General features: G+C 37.9%; 1 protein-coding gene across 2 annotated transcripts in view; it reads left to right on the top strand.

The window, feature by feature from the left end:
* Window positions 1-20,205, top strand: part of RNF150 (ring finger protein 150) — a 271,783-nt gene that overhangs the window by 170,227 nt on the left and 81,351 nt on the right. For both annotated transcript variants that reach the window (XM_007999860.3, XM_037992360.2), the window contains exon 2: window positions 4,236-4,486. In XM_007999860.3, coding sequence (XP_007998051.2) covers window positions 4,236-4,486 — 251 coding nt within the window. The remainder of the gene's footprint in view (window positions 1-4,235; window positions 4,487-20,205) is intronic.

Here is a 20,205-nt window from a genome sequence, read left to right as displayed (position 1 = left end):
AACAAGAGAGGACTCTAGTTTTGAAAAAGTAGATATTAAGTGTGCAAATAGAAAATATCTACAAATGGGACAATATAAGGTTTTGTGTTTTTTTGCCACCTAATTTCTAGAGGGCCAACAGTGAGACTGAGATTGAAGTAAAGATTAATGGAGCAAAAAGAATACAAGAGGTTGAAAAAGAAGTTTTGATCAAATGAACCCAGGGAGAGATGCTGTCAATCTCCAGGGTCCCAGGGAAGAATGGGATTGCAGGCTTTGTGAAATGTCTAGCACTGCACTGGTATTCTAGATATTTTATTAATACAATGTCTAAACAACCTGGTTTGAATTTACAAGTAAAGGCTTTCCTAGTTATTAAACATTTGACTTTGTGAACTTCTGTTTTGATTCATTTTTGATCTGCATATACCAAATTAGATCCTGGCAATGGAGCACTCTCATGGGAAAAGGAAGCACTAAAAATACAGGATGCTTCTCTGCTGTCGTCTGGCAGCCAGGTCATACGTGTCCTGGTCACACATTTTCTCCCTGACTGTAGAGCTTTTCCAGAGCACACAATAATTACATAATAGCAACCTCTCACCACTCACAAGTATAAAGTGCCTTTGGGAGGAAAATAGATAGTAGGCTGATATAATTTTGCAAAAAGAGGCACTCTGTGTTACAATAAATAGAATTGCCCGAATAGCAGGACCTCTTTGTGGGTTTTCCCATACCAGATATGCTATTTGTTAACTTCTTTTCCCTGGGCCTTGGAATGTCATAGATGCGTAGTAGCTACTTAAGGCAGCATTGAACTCTGAGATCACTGTGCTGGGCTTGCACCACTCCCCCTAGTGCCACCCATTTTTCTTCTTCCCTGCCTCACACACACCCATAGAAGCAAAGCATATCCTAGTATACTTGGGAGAACCTGCTGGCTTCTCCATTACACCGTAGCTGCAGATTCCAAAATGAAGCAAAGATCAGGGAATTTGATACTCGTATCAGTGCACATGCCTTAGTTGAACAATATAGATCCTGGAGGAGCATTTTGCCCTGGATTTTGTGCATTGATCAGAGTAAGATAATTCATCCAAATCCACTTCGCTTTGTATCTTTTTTGGACACCCTAGATACCTAAATTCTTAGTGACTGTTTCTATTAGGATAAATACATATCCCTGGTATCACTTTTTACCATGCACAATAGACTAAAGCACACCAGAGTAATCTCCCAAAATCTCATGTGTTTTTACCAAGATGAACTCTAGAAATGTATTATGAATACTGCAAATGAATAAGGTTGAAGTTCGGATGAACATGCCCTCCTCACTGCCATTTGTACTGTTTGTCTTTCTGAGTAGATGTTATATGTCATGAGGGCACAACAGTGGCACAGACAACACAAGCAGTGTAACTAAGCACTGAAGTTTAAAATAAATGCTTTAAAATAGTTAATTATACTTTACCCTACAGGAAGAGAAAATGTTTTCTGAAGTCCCTGAAAATGGATGATGAGTAGTTTAAAGCTTTTTGGAGATTGAAAATTTGGTTGCCTATTTTTAAAGTACTGAACTGGGGTTTAAAACAAGCTGTCCACGTCCAGAAGCCAACTCTGTTAGACTCTAGTTTCCTAAGTATAAGTAATTAATAGGAATATTGTAGGGAGGGAAATAGTGAAGGAAGAGTTAGGGTACCAGATAGTAAATATGTTAAAAGCTATACAACTAAAACAGCCTGGTACAGGTTCAGCAAAACATAGGTCAACCTCACAGCAAGAGCAAAAAAGTGCAAAATTGACCCACATATATCTGACAATTTAAAGGAAAAAATTGCATCCTAATCTTCCTTCTTTCTACTTATCACATGGTAAGAATTCAATAAATATTGTTACTGAATCGCAGATTGTTCAAGACTTAAATGTAAACAGTAAAGCTATAATAAGGTTTTGAGAAGGTATTTTAGATGAGTATTTCTTTAATCTTGGGTGGAAAAGAGTTTTCTAAAGAGTATCAAAACTGGAAGCCATAAAGGAATATATTAGTGAAGTCTGACTACTAAAAAATGTAAGTCTGGGCGTGGTGGCTCAGGCCTGTTATCCCAGCACCTGGGGAAGCCAAGGCAGGCAGATCACTTGAGGTCAGAAGTTCAAGATCAGCCTGGCCAATATGGCGAAACTCTGTCTCTACTAAAAATACAAAAATTAACCAGGCATGATGGCGTACGCCTGTGGTTCCAGCTACTTGGGAGGCTGAGTCCTCTAAGAATTACTTCAATCTGGGAGGCAGAGGTTGCAGTAAGCCAAGATCATGCCTCTGCACTCCAGCCTGGGTGACAGCAAGACTCTGTCTCAAAAAAAAAAAAAAAAAAAAAAGTAAAACTTGCACATTTCTGAACATCCAAAGCCTCATAAATAACCCCAAGATCCCATCCCGAAAAAAAAAAAAATGTACTTCTAGAGCTTTAAGTAAACATGCCAAAATAATATAAATAAGGGAATAAATGAAACGAGAGATTATTATTCTACCATTACTTCAGTGACTCTAAATAGCTGCAGCACCAGGATGAGCCTCACTAGGCCAGATTAGTTCAATATACAAAGATCATGCTTCTTTAGACAAAACCAGTCAGCAGCCTTAATCCCCCACACAGCCTCAGACCACATGCAGCCATTAACCGAAGTAAAAATGAAAAGAAAAGGTGCGTCGAAATTGCCAGTAAATTCTTCAGAGTTGAAAATCGAGCCACCAGTTTCAGTTATTCCCAGAAATAACAGCCAAACCCACGCTGTGGCTTTATGATTTTACAATTGGATTTGTAAAAGTTTTAGAAATTTTTTAAATATATAATTGATATAGCATGCACAGACACTTTAATATGTAGTTTTAAAGTATTTGTTCAGCCTAAGTGAAACACCATCAAGGAATTTAAGATTGAAAACCTGCACGGAGATCAAGGTCAAAGGAAAGCCCTAAGTAACATTCTAAGAAACTTGCAACAGCCTGAGCAAATGTAACCTGGTAGTTCCATCTAACTGACCTCAACATGTGAATACAGCCAGTGTTAAGCAGCTGTAGTGGAGTTTAATTTTGCCCTTAATCTACAACATGCCTGTTGCAAATTTCCTCCCTTTAATTTGTAGTCACTCCAGGTAATGGGATATTTCCATGTGGATGTGAGACCTCTGTGCCCTAATCATCTTGCATCTTCCTCCCTAGATTTGAATTGGGGTGATTCCTGAGAACATACCCTAATGAAATTAATATGATAATATCATACGAGATTCAAATGAACCCAGTTCAGTATGATAATACTGAAGAACCTGTTGTAGGGACCCCAGAACTCCTCACCAAGAGGCTTCACTTCACACAGTGTCATGATGTGTAAGGACAATGACCCATATATATAAAAGTGGCCCAAGAAAAAAATGGCGCTTTTGCTCCAAGCTGTCTAATAACTGAGGCAGCCATGGTGGGAGTATCTGAGTGGAAGTGAAACAATCCTGGAATTATCTGTACTGCTTCCATCTTCTCTTTGCTTGGTATGTGGCTTGTGGTTCAATGGAAACATTGTACCACACTTCTCTTTGCTTGGTACACGGTTCAGTGGAAACATGCTGTTTCCATTGAATTAGGTAAAATAAGCAGAAAGTAGTTCTGGGACCATAATTTCATGTTGGCAAATCATATTAGAGCTCCTTAAGAAATATTCTCTTTTGGTTGCTTGGGTACTCATTATAGGAGAAAATTACCTCAGAAATATTATAGAGAGATCTATAGTTGAATATTCATAGTGTGGGGAAAAGAGAGCTCTCATCTCAGGTGGCATAATGCAGGACATTTTACCCTTTTGTCATGAAATGCAAAGTCCCCTTCCCATCCTCAGGGAATCTGTGGAATGCAAAATAGAACTGGGCTGGTTGGGAAGGGTCCACCTTTCTTTACCAGACCTGGGGTCAATGCTTTGGAGAGTTGAAAAGGGCATAGCATGATTATGACTTCACTGGTACTAAAATCATGAATTCATTTTAGGTTCTTTTTTCACATATAAAACAGCAGCTGAAGAAAGCTAGGTAACTGAAGACAGAGAAAATTTGACTTGGTTTCTAACTATTAGATCTTCTTAGCTCAGCACAGAATTCTCAAAAGTACTATCCTTATTTGGTTTCATGTGACTGTGCCCACACATCTCACTGGGATCCCCCGCATCTTATGTCCTAACCTTTATTGCCCCTTCCCGCCCCTCTCACCACAGGTGTAGAAGACATCGTGGCCATAATGATTCCTGAGCCAAAAGGGAAGGAGATTGTAAGCCTGCTGGAAAGAAACATCACCGTGACCATGTACATCACCATCGGAACCCGGAACTTGCAGAAATATGTGAGCCGCACGTCGGTTGTGTTTGTCTCCATCTCCTTCATTGTCCTGATGATCATTTCCCTCGCATGGCTCGTCTTTTATTATATCCAGAGGTTTCGATATGCAAATGCCAGGGATAGGAACCAGGTGAGTAGCAAAAAGTTAAAAAACTTTTAAAAATCGTTACAAAAATGTTATATATTCTTGTATAAACAACTTTGAACATGACAGAAAATACCAAGCCAAAACCAAAACACCCCCACTCAAGATATACACTGTTAACATTTGCTGTATCATTTTTCAGATATTATCCAAATACACCTATTTTGATGTTTTACTGTATTTTTGTGTAAAATGGAGGTGATTTGTCCCACATTCCCATTGCTTATGTTTTTGACATTTATTTATGCACATAATGAAGGGAACAAAAGGAAGTGCTAATAGTGTGAAGATAATTTGGAAAGAGCCAAGATTTCCTCCTTGTGAACCGAAGGAAAAAAAAGAGATAAAAACTAAAACCTATTTTAAATAGCAATTAAACATATCGTGTATACCCATGGTACAAAATGCAAAAAAGTATCACATGGCGTGTAATGAAAAGTAATTGCCTTCCCATGTGTGTCTCTCAGCTACCCAGTTCCTCTCCCTGGAATATCTTCCAGGAGTTTTCTATGCACTTATAAACACACATGCCCATATATTTAAAAAAAACAACAACAACAAATGATAGCACCCCTTCTCTCTCACTTCATCTTGCAGATTAATTCACATCTATACATAAGCCAAGCTTCCTTCTCATTTCTAATGACTGCATAGCATTCCATTGTATGTGTCACATCTGTTTAACCAGCACCTATTAATGGACATGTTTTCTCTTCTTAAGAAAACATGTACACATGACACTTCGTACATTTGTAAGTGTATCTACAAGGTAAAATCCTGGAAGTTTAGTTGCTAGGGCAATGGCATATACATTTTAGACTATGATAGATACTGCCACATGGTCTGCCAAAAAACGTTGAACCAATTTACACTTTAACCAACTGTATATGAAAATTACTGCTTCCCCATATCCTTACCAAAAGAATGTTATAGCTTTTTTTGTTGTTAGTGATTTGGTAGGTTAAAAATGGTACCACATTTTTCTTATTACAAGTAACATTGAACATCTTTTCAAGTACAATAGAAAAAGTGAATATTTTTGGTGAAATGTCTACTTTTATTATTTGACTTCTTTTCAATTGAGTTGTCATTTTCTTATTAATGTGTATAAACTCTTTATTAGTCAAGGAAATTAACCCTTTTTTGTAGGATAGTATTCACCTCCCCATCCCTCAGCTTGTCATTGCCTTTTATTTTATCTGTGGTGCTTCTTGCCATGCAGAAATTTTTGGTTTTTACAGAGCTACATTTATTATCTTTTTGTCTTGAGATGGAGTCTCACTCTGTCACCCAGGCTGGAGTCCAGTGGCACGATCTTGGCTCATTGCAACCTTCGCCTCCTGGGTTCAAGAGATTCTCGTGCTTTGGCCTCCCAAGTAGTTAGGATTACAGGTGTACGTCACCACACCTGGCTAATTTTTGTTTTTTTTAGTAGAGGTGGGTTTTCACTATGTTGGCCAGGCTAGTCTCAAACTCCTGACCTCAAGTGATCTTCCCACCTCAGCCTCCCAAAGTGCTGGGATTACAGGTGTGAGCCACTACTCCTGGTGTATTAATCTTTTTAAAAAAAATAAATTTTATTGTGTATAGTTGAAGTTTACCACATGATGTTTGGGGAGTCATACAGACAGTAAAATGGTTAATATAGTAAAGCAAATTGACATATCTATTGTCTCACGTAGTTTTTTGAGGACAAGAGCAGGTAAAATCTACTTATTTAATAGAAATTTCTAATACAATTTTTTAGCTGTAGTCATTGTACATTAGATCTCTAGACTTGCTCATCATACATTCCGCTACTTTGTATCCTTTGACCTACATTTCCCCATTTTCTCTCTACTCCCCGCACCCAGTAACCAAAGGTTTATTCTCTATCTCTGGACATTTGACCTTTCTTAAAAATTAGATTCCATATATAGGTGAGATCATTCAGTATTTTTCTTTCTGTGTCTGGCTTATTTTACTTAACATGATGTCCTCCAGGCCCATCCATGTTGTGGCAAATGTCAGGATGTCCCTTGTTGAGGGTAAACACTAATAATCCATTGTATATGTGTATGTATGTATATTTTCTTTATCTGTTCATCCTTCAGTGGACACATGGACACTTAGGATGCTTCCCTATCTTGGCTATCATGAGTAATGCCACAATTAACATGGGAGTGCAGATATCTCTCCAAGGTGGTGATTTTATCTCCCTCGGGTATATACCCAGAAGAGGGATTGGTGAATCTTTTTTTTTTTTTTTTTTTTTTTTGAGACGGAGTCTCGCTCTGTCGCCCAGGGTAGAGTGCAGTGGCCAGATCTCAGCTCGCTGCAAACTCTGCCTCCCAGGTTTACGCCATTCTCCTGCCTCAGCCTCCCAAGTAGCTGGGACTACAGGCGCCCGCCACCTCGCCCGGCTAGTTTTTTTTTGTATTTTTTAGTAGAGACGGGGTTTCACCGTATTAGCCAGGATGGTCTCGATCTCCTGACCTCGTGATCCACCCATCTCGGCCTCCCAAAGTGCTGGGATTACAGGCTTGAGCCACCGCGCCCAGCCTGAATTGGTGAATCTTAAATGGTAGTTCTGTTTTTTATTTCTTTAGGAACCTCCATACTGTTTTCCCTAATGGCTGCACCCACCTACATTCCCACCAGCAGTGTACTAGGATTCCTTTTTCTCCATACCCTCACCAACAGTTGTTAGCTCTTGTTTTTTGGATGATAGCAATCCTAACAGGTGTGAGGTGTGATCTCATAGTGGTTTTAGTATTTCCATAGTAAGATTTTCTATAGACCAAGACTACTGAAAAGCATTCATGTTTTCAGCCTCTACTTTTTAAATTTCTTTTTGTCATTAAATCTTTAGTCTGTAGAGAACTTATTTCAGTGTAAAGAATGAAGTAGAGAGCCGACATTATTTTTTTCAGATGGCCTATTATTTTTGTAACTGGCATTTATTGAATAATTAATCTTTCCCCCTCTCATATGCAGTATCCCCATTTAACATATATTAAATACCCATATGTACTTGCTTCTATTTCCGTGCTCTCTAAAGTGTACCATGAATCTAGGTCTCTATTCATACTGCAGCACCATCTTGTATTAGTACTCTAGAGTTATAATGTCTCACGGCTGTTCATGCTGTTTTCTTTATTGCTCTATTTTTATTCTTTTCATGTTTATTTTTGTATGAATTTAGAATCATTATATGAGTTTTTAAACTTATAGGATAATTTAGCGGAAATTTGTAACTTTATGATGTTGAATCTTCCTATTCAAATATAATATGTTTTCCCCTTCTTCAACTCTTCTTTTTATTCCCAGTAGCATTTTTCAGTATTTACTAATCTTGTACAGTTTTCTTCAGTTTAGTTCTAGGTATTTAATCATTATGTTACTATTATAATTTAAATTCATTTTTTCATATTGGAAACTTTGGATTGTTGTATATTTTGTATATTATTAATAGCCTCATTGTTGTAACCCTAATTATAATAATGTATAGCATTTATTATATGCGGCAGGCATGTCCTAAGAGCTCTCTTGCTCTATTTACCTACTTTCGCCTTAATAGATAGTAGCCCCATAATAAATAAGTTTATTGTCCTCATTTTACGGCTTTGGAAGTAAGCACAGAGAGTTTAAGTAATTTGCCCAAGGTCACATAGCTGGTTACTAATAGAGCCAGCAATTGAACTAGCAGCAGGACTCCACAGTCCATGCCCTTAACCACTACTTTGTAGTATTTGTGATTATTTGTATTAGTGTTGCAGAACTATATTAATAATGCCCACAATCAGGGATAACTTACCGCTTTCAAATGCTAGACATCCTGTTTTTTCTGTTATCTAATTTCATTGATTGGAATCTCCAGAATAATCTAAAGTAATCGTGGTTACAGTGAACATATTTCTTTTCATTGTGTATTTAATGGGAACTTCCTCAATTTAATGGGATTGTTTTTGTCATTTCTTCATTTTCTTATTTTCCCATGTAGTCTTCTCGGTTGAGATATATAGTTTATCATGTTATAAAATATATAATGTCAGACGTATCAACTTAGTTCTATCTTACTAAGAATTTTGTAATCAAGAATGGATGTTTGATTTTAGCAAATGCCTTTCCAATGGCCATAGTCTAAGTTTTCTGTTTAGATCTATTCAAATAAATGGATGATATTAATGGATTTCCATTATGAACAATCCTGAATTTCTACTATATACTATTCCTCTAATGTTTTTGAGATTATATTTGCTAGTGTTTATTATATTATTTTTTGCCTTTATATTCATATATGAAATCTGTTCATAGTTTACATTTTTATTATGTTTAATGATTATACTGTCTTCTAAGAAGAATTTACAAACTTTTCTCCATTTTCTGTAATCTAGAACTGTGGTGTCCAACATGGTAGTCACTAGCCATGTGTGGCTATTTAAATTTAAATTAATTGTAATGAAATAAACTTTAAAATTCTGTTCCTTAGTTACTAGCCACATTTCATGTGGCCACCATATGGCAGTGCCTGTATGGGACCTTTTTATCATTGCAGAAATTCTTTTTGGTAACACTGCACTCAAGCATTTTAAATAGCACTGGAATTAGCTGATTCTTAAAGTATTGGTAGAAATTTTCTGTAAGTTACTGAGGTCTAAGTTCGTGAATGTTTTAGGAGACAACTCTTCTTTTTCTATTAATTTCATCGCAAATTCTCTGCTTAAATTTTCTGTAGCTTCTGGGACAATTTTTGAAAACATTTTTATTGCTTTTATCTGAGTCTCAAAATGATACATGCTTATTTCAATAAATTTAACAATCATAGAAAAACCATGGAAAAGACAAGTTATCCACTACCCCACAAAATTGTTAACATGTGAGTATATTACCTTTCAGGTATTTTTAATTCTCTCTATATATAGTGAGTGCATTTTCATTACATGTATATCTAGATATGCAGGAGACACAAACATATCCATATATGTTTTATGTTCTGCCTTTTATTGAATAGTGAGTATATCCCTCTATCATTAAATAATTTTCAAAAACATGATTTTTATGGCTACATAGTAATGAAGTTCCACTGCTTACATAAAATGGGAAACTTAATTTCTTTATTCATTGTTTTTCCAAACTAAATGGAATATACCTTTCTATTATGGTCACAGTGAGGATTAAATGAATTAATATGTATTACTTTTAAAGCCACTGAGCCTGGCACTGATCATTCAATCAGCACTCAATGAATGGTATCCTTTATTACTATCATATAGATTCTTTGATGACTGCTTACAAATTCAATTTTGCCACTTTCATTAAATATTCTGGAATTTAAATGGATGGAATCCCAAACACAAGGCAATGAAAATGAGATGTAGAACTAACATGCTTCAGTTAGTTCATATAGAGTTATATATGAGAAACTTATATATGTGTGTGTGTATGTGTTATATACATAAAACATATATATCATATATGTCATTTTCATTATTTGTGTGTGTGTATATATGTCCTATATATGCACATATGCACTGCCATATGGTGGCCACATGAAATGTGACTAGTAACTGAGGAACAGAATTTTAAATTTTATTTTGTTACAATTAACTTAAATTTAAATAGCCACACATGGCTAGTGACTACTATGTTGGAAACCACAGCTGTAGAATGAAGAAAATGGAGAAAAGTTTGCAAACTCTTCTTAGAAAACAGTATAATCATTATCTAAACACAATAAAAATGTAAACTATATGTGTTCTTCATATGTATTCATATATACGCGTGTGTGTGTGTGTGTGTGTGTGTAGAGAGAGAGAGAGAGAGAGAGATGTTAATCAGACAATGATATTAGAAATGGCATCCCTGTATTTTTGGTCCTGTAGATAATTTGAGTAATTATTAGGCAGTAAAGATATGGGTGAAATATTAAGCTTGAATTAGTTGAGTAATGACTTCAATCATTATGTTACTGTGTGCAGGTAGATCTAGCTTGCATGTGTATCCAGACACATGCATACTGTGAGGTATATGAAAAACAAATTGAAAGGTAATGGTATGAAAGTGGTTCATGGGGTTTAAATTTTTATTATCCTCCCATTTTATTAACGTTCCTTGAATTGTAGGATGCTACCATAGGGTCACTCAGTGAATTGTGATCATGTTAAAAGTTAACACTCCTTCCTGATCAAATGGACACTATATTTTAGCCCTTTGATGGGTGGAATAACATTTAATTTCCCTTAGAAAAATATTTCTCCTTTAATGGTCAGTATTCCACTCCATTCAACAGAAAGTTATAGCTGTGCAGGCCGTAGCTGTAATAAGCATCAGGTTAACTTAAACCATTTATTTTTATTAAAGCATTATTGGCCTTCAGAAGGAGTGACTTTCAGGTTAGATGAAGGCTCACAGCCTGAAATGGAACATCAAAGGCGTTTATTTTACATTGTCGAAGTATCCAACCATTCCGGTATATGAAAGAGAGACTGACCTTGAATTAGCCAGATGAGCACCTCAGTCTCTGCTTGGCTTTGTGCAGATCACAATTAAAAGAAAGCCACCAGCATCTTACATAATCATGGCCACTTTCATGTCACATCTACCTGGAGAAGATCATTTCAATGCAGTTTCCCATGAAGTAATATTTGCCAAAGTTCTTCACAGTAGAAGCCTCCCAGCAAGGTCTTTAAGAGAATAAGGGCTACAACTAAAAGTGGAGAGGAAGATTTGGCTGGTGTACCATGTTTCTTAAAGATTTAACCAAGTTAAATCTGGTATAGGGCAATAGCTAAAGATACCAACTTTGTAGTCAGATGGGTCTCAATTCAAATCTTTGCTCTAATAATTCCTAGTGGTGTGACTTTGCACAAGTTACTTCATCTGTCTATGCCCAGGCTTCCCCACATGTAAGGCCAGCCCCATAGACTTGATGTGAGGATTGAATGAGAAAATATTCATGACCTATTATTAGAGGGTTGGTAAAGGGGTCACGTTTATTGGATAAAACAATGCTTGGAAAATATATTCCCCACCTTCCCCTCACCACCATACAAATAGTAAATAGCTCAATTCTTACATACCTCACATATAGTTTAGTCTACATATGACCTTTTTAGCTCTATTGACACAATTTGAAACCAAATGGAATCTTCCATCTTTACCCCAGAGTCAGGGAAAAGCTCTCTGAACCCTATCCTTTGGGGTTTTTATTGAGGTTTCATCATGTAGGCGTGACTGATTAAATTATTGGCCACTGGTGATCAACTCAGCCTTCAGCCCCTCTTCCCTCCTTAGAGGGCAGGGGTAGGAGTGAGGGAATCTGAAAATTCCAACCCTCTAATCACAAGATTGGTTCCCCAAGCATCCAGACCTTTTTCTTAGGAGCTTTCCAAGGTTACCTCATTAACATAAACTCGGGTGTGGTTGAAAAGGATTTCTTATGAATTACAAAAACTGCCCTTTCACCTTTATCACTCTCATCACTTAGGAAATTACAAGGATTTTAGGAGTTCTAGCTGGGAGCTGGGATGAAGACCAAAATATAGATAGTCCTTATTATATATCACAGTATCACACAGCCTAATTATTAATAGCTCCCCAATTTACTCTCAGAATTGTTCTAGTTTGGATGATAAGTTCTATGGTTACCATATGTGTGAGAGAAAGAAAGGAATCAAGAAAAGAATCAAAGACACATTTAAGTCAACTCTCATGGTGTTTACTGGAACAGGAAAGATGGAAAAAGTAGAGATCCAAAGGGCTAGAGTATCAAGAATTTGGATTTGACAATGCTAAATTTAGAAGCCTTTTGGATATTGAAGCAGAGATGCCAGGTAAGTCTGGAGCTCAGGAAAGAAGACAGGGATGGGGGTACTAATGTGGGGGTCATTAGAATACGGATGACATTTAAATTGTCAGGACAGGATGAGCTCACCTGGGGAGAGGGTATTGCAGAAGAGCTCTGGAGCCTGAGCCTGAGATACTCTAATACAGCCTCACCTCTACCCCAGCCTCTCTCCCACAATCATCATTTTATGTTAGTTTCCTTTCTTCCCAATTCTTACCACTGTCTGAAATTTTTCTCTCCTTGCCTTACACCTTGCCTTCCCAGTGCACAATGACACTCTGAGGGAGGTGAAACAAGGAGGCTGATTTGCAGAGGCCAAGGACAGCCTCTCAATTGCTTCCCTGCTCAAGGTTAACTGTTCCACAGCCATCCTCTTCACTCGCGATGCTTGTTTCTCCTGGTAGCCCCATCATCTTTTCTTGAGACCATTTTCCTTTGGAGACCTTGGTCTGTCAGATGGCCTATATGTGCCTGAGTCCAGTGACTGATTGTTTCAAGCTGTCTCTGCACAGAGCTCAGGGAGGTGAATGGACTCCTCATTCCCATTCAAGCACTGTGACACTTAAGAGCATGTGGATTAGGATGCAGCTCTACTCAGAGCACACACAGCACATTTAGGGAGCTAATTTCCTGATGTCATATTCCAGCCCAGTGGAATCTTATCTCTAACCAAACCCACAATACTCTTTAACATAATCTGACATAAATGTCACACTCCCAGGCAGCTAGATGGGGGTCAAGGTTGGGGTTTTAGGAGCTGGGACCACATAAAAGTGAGTAGGGTTTATATCTAACAATAGTTTTGGTGCAAAGTAGAATCAGAGTCTTGGGCAGGCCAAGGTTATAAGGCAAGAGGACAACCCAGGGTATTAAGTGCATAGGACCATGTGGAGTTCGGAGCCAGATTTATCATAAAATGGAAACAGTGGTCGAGCAAGGCAGAACAAAGCAGGCCAGGTTGGGAGAGGAAGCTGAGGGAATGGTTCTCAGGTGAAGGAAACCTTTTATATCAGACTCTCTACCTGTTAAATGAGCAGGTAGAAGCCCTGATGGCATGGAAAGAGAAGTTGCAAACCACAACCCACTTGTCAAAGAAGGAAAGGCCCAATAATGATTAGAAAAAATATTTTACTGGCCATTTAACACATGTCATGATGACTTTTAAATACCATGACAGACCTCTCTCTCCTCACCAGCCCTGATCATGCCCCTGGATGAGTACTTTAAGAAAATAGCCCATCGATGCCACCAGTGTGTGGACTTCTACACCGTGTAGCCTGGACACCTCTCAGGTCAGCCCTGAGAGCCCATGTGCCAGAGGATTGCAGAGAGGAAACCACAGTCATGGGAACTGGGAGGCAGAAGACACCTGGCTGTAATTTCACTCAAGTATTTGAGAATGCTGATTGCCTGATCCTAGAATTATAGTTTTTAGAAGTTAAAGGAACAGTCAATAGAAAGAATTTGGGAGAGAGAAATGTAAAGTGATTTTCTTTTCAAGGGCATGCAGCCAGATTGATGATTGCAAGTCAACGTGTTTTCCACCAGATGAAGCCACCTCAATGGCATTGAGGTGCAGAGACCTAACCCATGGGGCAGGTTGCCAGTCTTTGCCTCAGTCATAGCTGTAAAATGAGCAACTCCTGATCATTCGATACTGAGCGCTGGCCCTTTCCAGCTTTAGAAGCAAGGCTGTCATGTTAAGTCCTTCCTAATAAAGTTATCCCTCAGCATCCATGAGGAATTGGTCCAGGACCCCCCTCCTACCCATGGATACCAAAATCCACAGTCCCTTATATGAAATGGCATATTATTTGCATATAACACATCCTCCCATATACTTTAAATTATCTCTTACTTATATTACCTAATTACTTCTAGTACCTAATGTAAACACTATGTAAATAGTGGTTATGCTGTGTTTTTTATTTGTATTATTTTGTTGTATTGTTATCTTTTTTTGTTTTTCTCCCCCAAATGTGTTTAATCCATTATTGGTCGAACCTGCCATACAGAAAGTTGGCTGTGTCTAGTTTAAGACTCCTCACCTTAAGGGGCTTCCCAGAGAATGCTAAGGATTCATCTCCATTCTGCCCATCTAATGACCTACGATCTTGTGACCTCTTCTTGACCTTTGAGTTGGGAGGCCAGATTCATGACAGACTCCTGATCCTGAATACCAGTGTGCACTATGGACAGTTATCCTCTCCCCACCAGAAGGCCAAGGATCCCCTCATTCCCTAGAGGTGCTGCTTCTGCTGCCATTCACTGATTCTTACCCTACTTATGAAAACCCTGCAGGATGGCAAGGCAAACAGCAAGCGGTGTTCCTGCCATGGCCATGGTGGGTATCCCTGTCTTCTGTGATGTTGGAATATTGTCTCACTATCTGCTAGGACATCTCATCTCAGACACAAGGACTGGATCTGTGACTTGAAAAACACACAACTCCTAATAAATGGTAGCTTATTCAAATGTGGACAGATCAGATAAACTAAGCAGGGATCTTTTTTGGTTTTAATAAACAGTATTGCCTTTGAGGCTAATCCAAGGAAACCAGATCTGTTTTGATTTGCTTTATTTTTATTTGAGGCCTGGTAATGACATTCAGCAAAGTTTTCCTGAAAGATTTCTCTCTCCCTGAGAATAATTTTTCCTGTTATTTACATGTACATGGCCCGTGTGCCTTTGATTTCTTTTGCACGCCTTGCATATTGATACTTAAACTGTGTTGGAATAAAAGAAGTAATGAAATTTAAAATAAACATGAACTTCACAAAGAAAAACAGAAAGGAAAGGAGTTTGCCAAGTCTCAGCCACCAAGGGAGAGTCCAGGCAGAGATGCTTCTGTCTCCTAAAGAGTGAGGACTAAAATTGTCCCTGAAACTGCTCTAGAAGAAAGTACAAAGCCCTCAGGGAAACAGAAAGGCAAAAGCGCATGTCGTATCCATGCAGTCTTCAGTGAGGTAATTAGCCCTTGATTTGCTTTTTTTGGATTATTCAGGTCTCAAAGCATGTTGCCTCCCTATTCTTTTGTGCATGGATGAAAATCATGAGCTGGTAAAGCTAGAGATGACATTACTTTACATACCTTATATTATTAGTAAGGGGACAGAAGGCCACAAATGTTTAAGTGACTTGGCCAAAGTCACACAGTTAACTAGTGACAAAAATAGGATAAAGAGCTGGGTCTTCTAACTTTGAAACCATTATTTTCTGCTCTACAACACCTCCAACAACAACAACAACCACAACAAACCCTGATGTTTCTACCTCACATTGTGTGTTCACAAACAGATTTATGGCATCACTCTGTGAGGTCATCATAGCTATCGAAATAGTCAAATTATTTTATCTATTTTTCTAGATTTGTGGAGTGGTGATCCACACCATGGAAATTTATTGGACTGGCTGTGCTATGACTTCTATCATATCAACCAGTCCTGGAAGGATCATTATTATGTATTAGAGTGCATGAGGAAAATGTTTGCGTCACTCATGACCATGTAGGTTTTACACAACTGGGACCAACTCTGTTTACTTTGGCAGTGGCCTCCCTTCACCTAGAACTTAAGAACACTTAGTTATCTTTCCACTTGGTGATGATGACAATGAACATGATCATAAAATACAGCTGTTGGAAAAAATAAAATATGCTACAGAATTATCCAATCAAATGAGATAGGAAGAAAATAAACTCAGTTTTGATGCTATGTTTTGGAATCCTTATGTTCCAAATTTGTATTATCACTTTCACTGCATTTCTATTTATAACACAGAACAGAGGAAGAGGAAAGTTTCTTATTTTTCTCAGTTTCTTAAATATTTAGATTACTAATTTATGTGTCTCGGGTTGAACTGGAGTCTGCTGTTTACCATTCTTGTTAGAATTTATGTAGGACTTTATTCTTTTAATACATGGCTCTGTATTTATTTTGCGTAACAGTTTATCTTCACTACTGTCAAGAAACCAATAACCTTGGTAAATATATTCACGCCTGTTTAGATCAAATAGATGGAGAAATCTAATTATTACAATGGCCTAACACCTAACAAGCTTTAGTAAGAAGCATGATTTTGGCCAGGCACCGGTGGCTCACGCCAGTAATCCCAGCACTTTGGAAGGCCGAGGCAGGCAGATCACTTGAGGTCAGGAGTTCAAGACCAACATGGTGAAACCCTGTCTCTACAGAAAATACAAAAATTACCTGGGTGCAGTGGCACACACCTGTAGTCCCAGCTACTCAGGAGGCTGAGGCACGAGAATCACTTGAACTCAGGAAGCAGAGGCTGCAGTGAGCCGAGATTCACGCCATTGCACTCCAGGCTGGGTGACAGAACACAACTGTGTCTCAAAAGTAATAATAATATTAATAATAATAATAATAAGTATGATTTGGGTCTGGTTAGATTAGAAAGAATTCATAGGAGCACCCTAGAGAAGAGAGTGGAATCCCTACCTGAAACAAAAGGCTGACTCAAACCTGAGATGGTTCCTCAGTCCACCTGAAGTGGTCCCTGAGTCTTCCATTAGCATCACTTTACTCTGCATTTCTGAGAATGGCAAAGGGAAGAGTCTGTTTTGTAACAGACTTCTGGTTCCAATCCCTAGATTCTCTATTCAGGCTAGGTACAAGATTCAGTTTGAGCAGGGCCTGTAGTTTTCCTTCCCTCTTCAAACTGGGTGCAATCAAAAACCCAAAGACAGAAGAGATCAATTACAAAAGCAACAGTAGCCTTACTTGGGCCATTTCATTAAATGTTTATGTTTTTACTTATCTCTTTAATTTGCATTTTGGAAATCCAGTAAAACTCATTTGAAAATTATTGAAAGTGAGATTTTTTTTAATATTGAAAACTTTTTTTAAAATGTTGAAAGTGGTACTTTTTTCTTTGTATAATTTTTTTAATGGGGTCTTCTCTGTAGGTGTGTAATTTTCATGCCACCTACAAAGAAATAAGTATGCATATACTGATAATACTTGTTTACATGCATATGGAAATTGCATTTTTTCAAAACTTTGTGGTGCTTTTTCCCTAATTTTGTTAATCCAGAACTCTTACAGAAAAAAATATATATATTTTATTACATGATCCTATATCATCATATACATCTCAGAAGCTGATTTTCCTTCCCCAGGTATCTGGACCATCTGTTCTGCCCTTGCCAGGGAAGACTTTCATATCCTTTATCTGCCACTGCCAAAATGCTGTGTTTTTCCTCCTCAACAGAGGAGAAATTATGTATATCATTTATCGATAACATACAGAATGAGGCTTAACTCAAGGAATGTCACCGGAAAGGGAATGGAAGAGAATACCATTATACCCTTTTTTAGAATGATTAAGGAAAATAATGTCTTCCTACCTTTGTGAATCATTTGATTTCTCAGGGCTTCTAGGAGGAAGGCCTCATAGACTTGTAGTTGAAGATGACTTTATTACAGTCATGCACTGTATAACTACACTTTGGTCAAAAATGGACCACACGTACGACGGCAGTTCAATAAGATTATAATATCCTGTTTTTACTGTATCTTTTCTGTGTTTAGATACACAGATCCTTACCATTGTGTTACAGCTGCCTACAGTATTCAGTCGTGCTGTACAGGTTTGTAGCCTGGGAGCAATAGGCTAGACCATAGAGCCTATGTATATAGCCGGCAGTATCATCTAGGATTGTGTATCTTCCATGATTTCACACAGTGACGAAGTCGCCTAACAATGGATTTCTCAAAGTGTAGCCCTGTCATTAAGCCACATATGACTGTACTTTTTCTTTTACTCCCTTTCCCTCAATCTATTAATTCTGCTAATTTGGGAAGCCCATCTCCTAAATGACTTAATCCTCTGCTGAACTTCTTTAACCTCTCTAGGGCCCAGTCATACAAATGCCAGTAATGGAATTCGTCTTTCTAATTCCCTAGCCATTAACTTTACTGTTAGCCAAAATCCCTGTTACCTTAACGTCAGCTTGCTTTACATTTCCTCAAAGGACATGCCATTTTTAAAAAATAAAGGCAGCCTGCATTATTTTAAAAGGGCATGGAAAGGGTTTTTTCTCTAGAAGAGATTGAGGGAATATTTTCAAAAGCCATCTATTTTTATTCAGATGTAGCCAACTGTAAAGTTAAATACACAGCCAAAGTTTAATGCAGTCTTTGAACTTCCCCTACATGCCCACATTTAAGAAGAGCATATTTCATTTGCTAAAACATTATTTTAAATGAAATTGAATTTTGAAAACATTATTTCTAGTTCACCTGCTTTTTAAAAATGTTGACTCCCTGGCCAGGCGCGGTGGCTCATGCCTGTAATCCCAGCACTTTGGAAGGCTGAGGCAGGCAGATCATGAGGTCAGGAGTTCAAGACCAGCCTGGCCAACATAGTGAAACCCATCACTACTAAAAATACAAAAATATCAGCCAGGCATGGTGGCGGACACCTGTAATCCCAGCTACTTGGGAGGCTGAGGCAAGGGGAATCGCTTGAACCTGGGAGGCAGAGGATGCAGTGAGCCAAGATCGCACCACTGCACTCCAGTCCGGGTGACGGTATGAGACTCCATCTCAAAAAAAAAAAAAAAGTTCCCTTTGAGTATAATCTATGACCATTGTATGAAAATATATTTTTCTACTTAATTACTCTGTTTAGTCTTCAAAAAATTTTTTTAAGTGATTGAATTCGGTGCAATATTATGTAACGCCAGTTAAACACAATAGCAAAAATATCTGAGTTCTTTACTGAAAAAGAAAAACAGTATTTGTTTCTTTGGGATTCAGATTCTTATTCTAAATATAATATTCTACAGGTCTGTGGCATTTACTTCCAATAACTAGTAGCCCTTTCTCAATACCTTTCAATCCTTGCCCCAGGGTCCTTCAATTGAGAGCAGCTGTCAGTTGATACTGGCTAGGTTTGCCAAGCTAGGACCACAAGTTTGCTTACCTTACAACGTGTATCACTTACAGTTTGTCCCTAAATATTCCCGTTAACTGGCTAAATTTCTCAGGTTGTTTTCCAAGCAAAAAAAAAAACACAACAAAACAAAAAACCAAAAACCACTATTGGCTTAAGATTTTATTAACTCATTATTTAGAGTTTTCACTAGACTATAAATTAAACTACAGTTGATAGGAGTGTGTCTCTGTGTGTGTGTGTGTGTGTGTGTGTGTGCATACGCATGTGTTTTCATTACCATTTTTTTAAACCCAAAGCTATACTTGGCACAGAATAAGAGATCAAAAATATATGTTGAATGATTGACTGCCTATTATTGAAGGCAGCTTTATTCTATTTATATATGCTGGGGATGTAGGGGACAATGTGAAGCAAAAAATAAGCACAGGCCTGCCCTCAGGGAGCTTATCTGAGGACAATCTAACAGTAATTGATCATAAAAACACATTTCAAATTTCAAAGGTGACAGTGCAGAGGTATAGTGCTATCAGGGTCTAGATGAGAGGGATCCTGTTGGATACATCTAGGAAGGGCTCCCTGAATAAATGATTTGAGCTGAAGTCAAAGGATGAATACCTAAGAACCAGAAGAAGAGGAGAGGAAAGTTCCATCATGTTTAGTTCACCTCAGTTCAGTTCTTTTCCTCTCAGTCTCCTGCTTTTCCTTGGTATTTATCACTAAAGACTCTTTCTATTTTTGCCTGCTGCCTTAGTTTGCTAGCTACTCATGGACTTCTGCATAAATCTCAGTGGTATAGGTTTCCTTTTAGGAAACAGCCAAAACTTACCCTTCTGATAAAAATGTCAATGTTATTTTAGATATAAAGGACAAACTATCAAAGAGAAAAATGAATTGACAAGGAAAACATCTTTTCTGCTAATTACTTTAACTGCTGTGTATTTAGAGAAGTGCCACA

Source organism: Chlorocebus sabaeus, chromosome 7 (genome assembly GCF_047675955.1).
Source record: "Chlorocebus sabaeus isolate Y175 chromosome 7, mChlSab1.0.hap1, whole genome shotgun sequence".
NCBI classification, from domain to species: Eukaryota; Metazoa; Chordata; class Mammalia; order Primates; family Cercopithecidae; genus Chlorocebus; species Chlorocebus sabaeus.
Note: the sequence above shows the minus strand (reverse complement) of the source record. Positions and strands in the feature narration are given on the sequence as shown.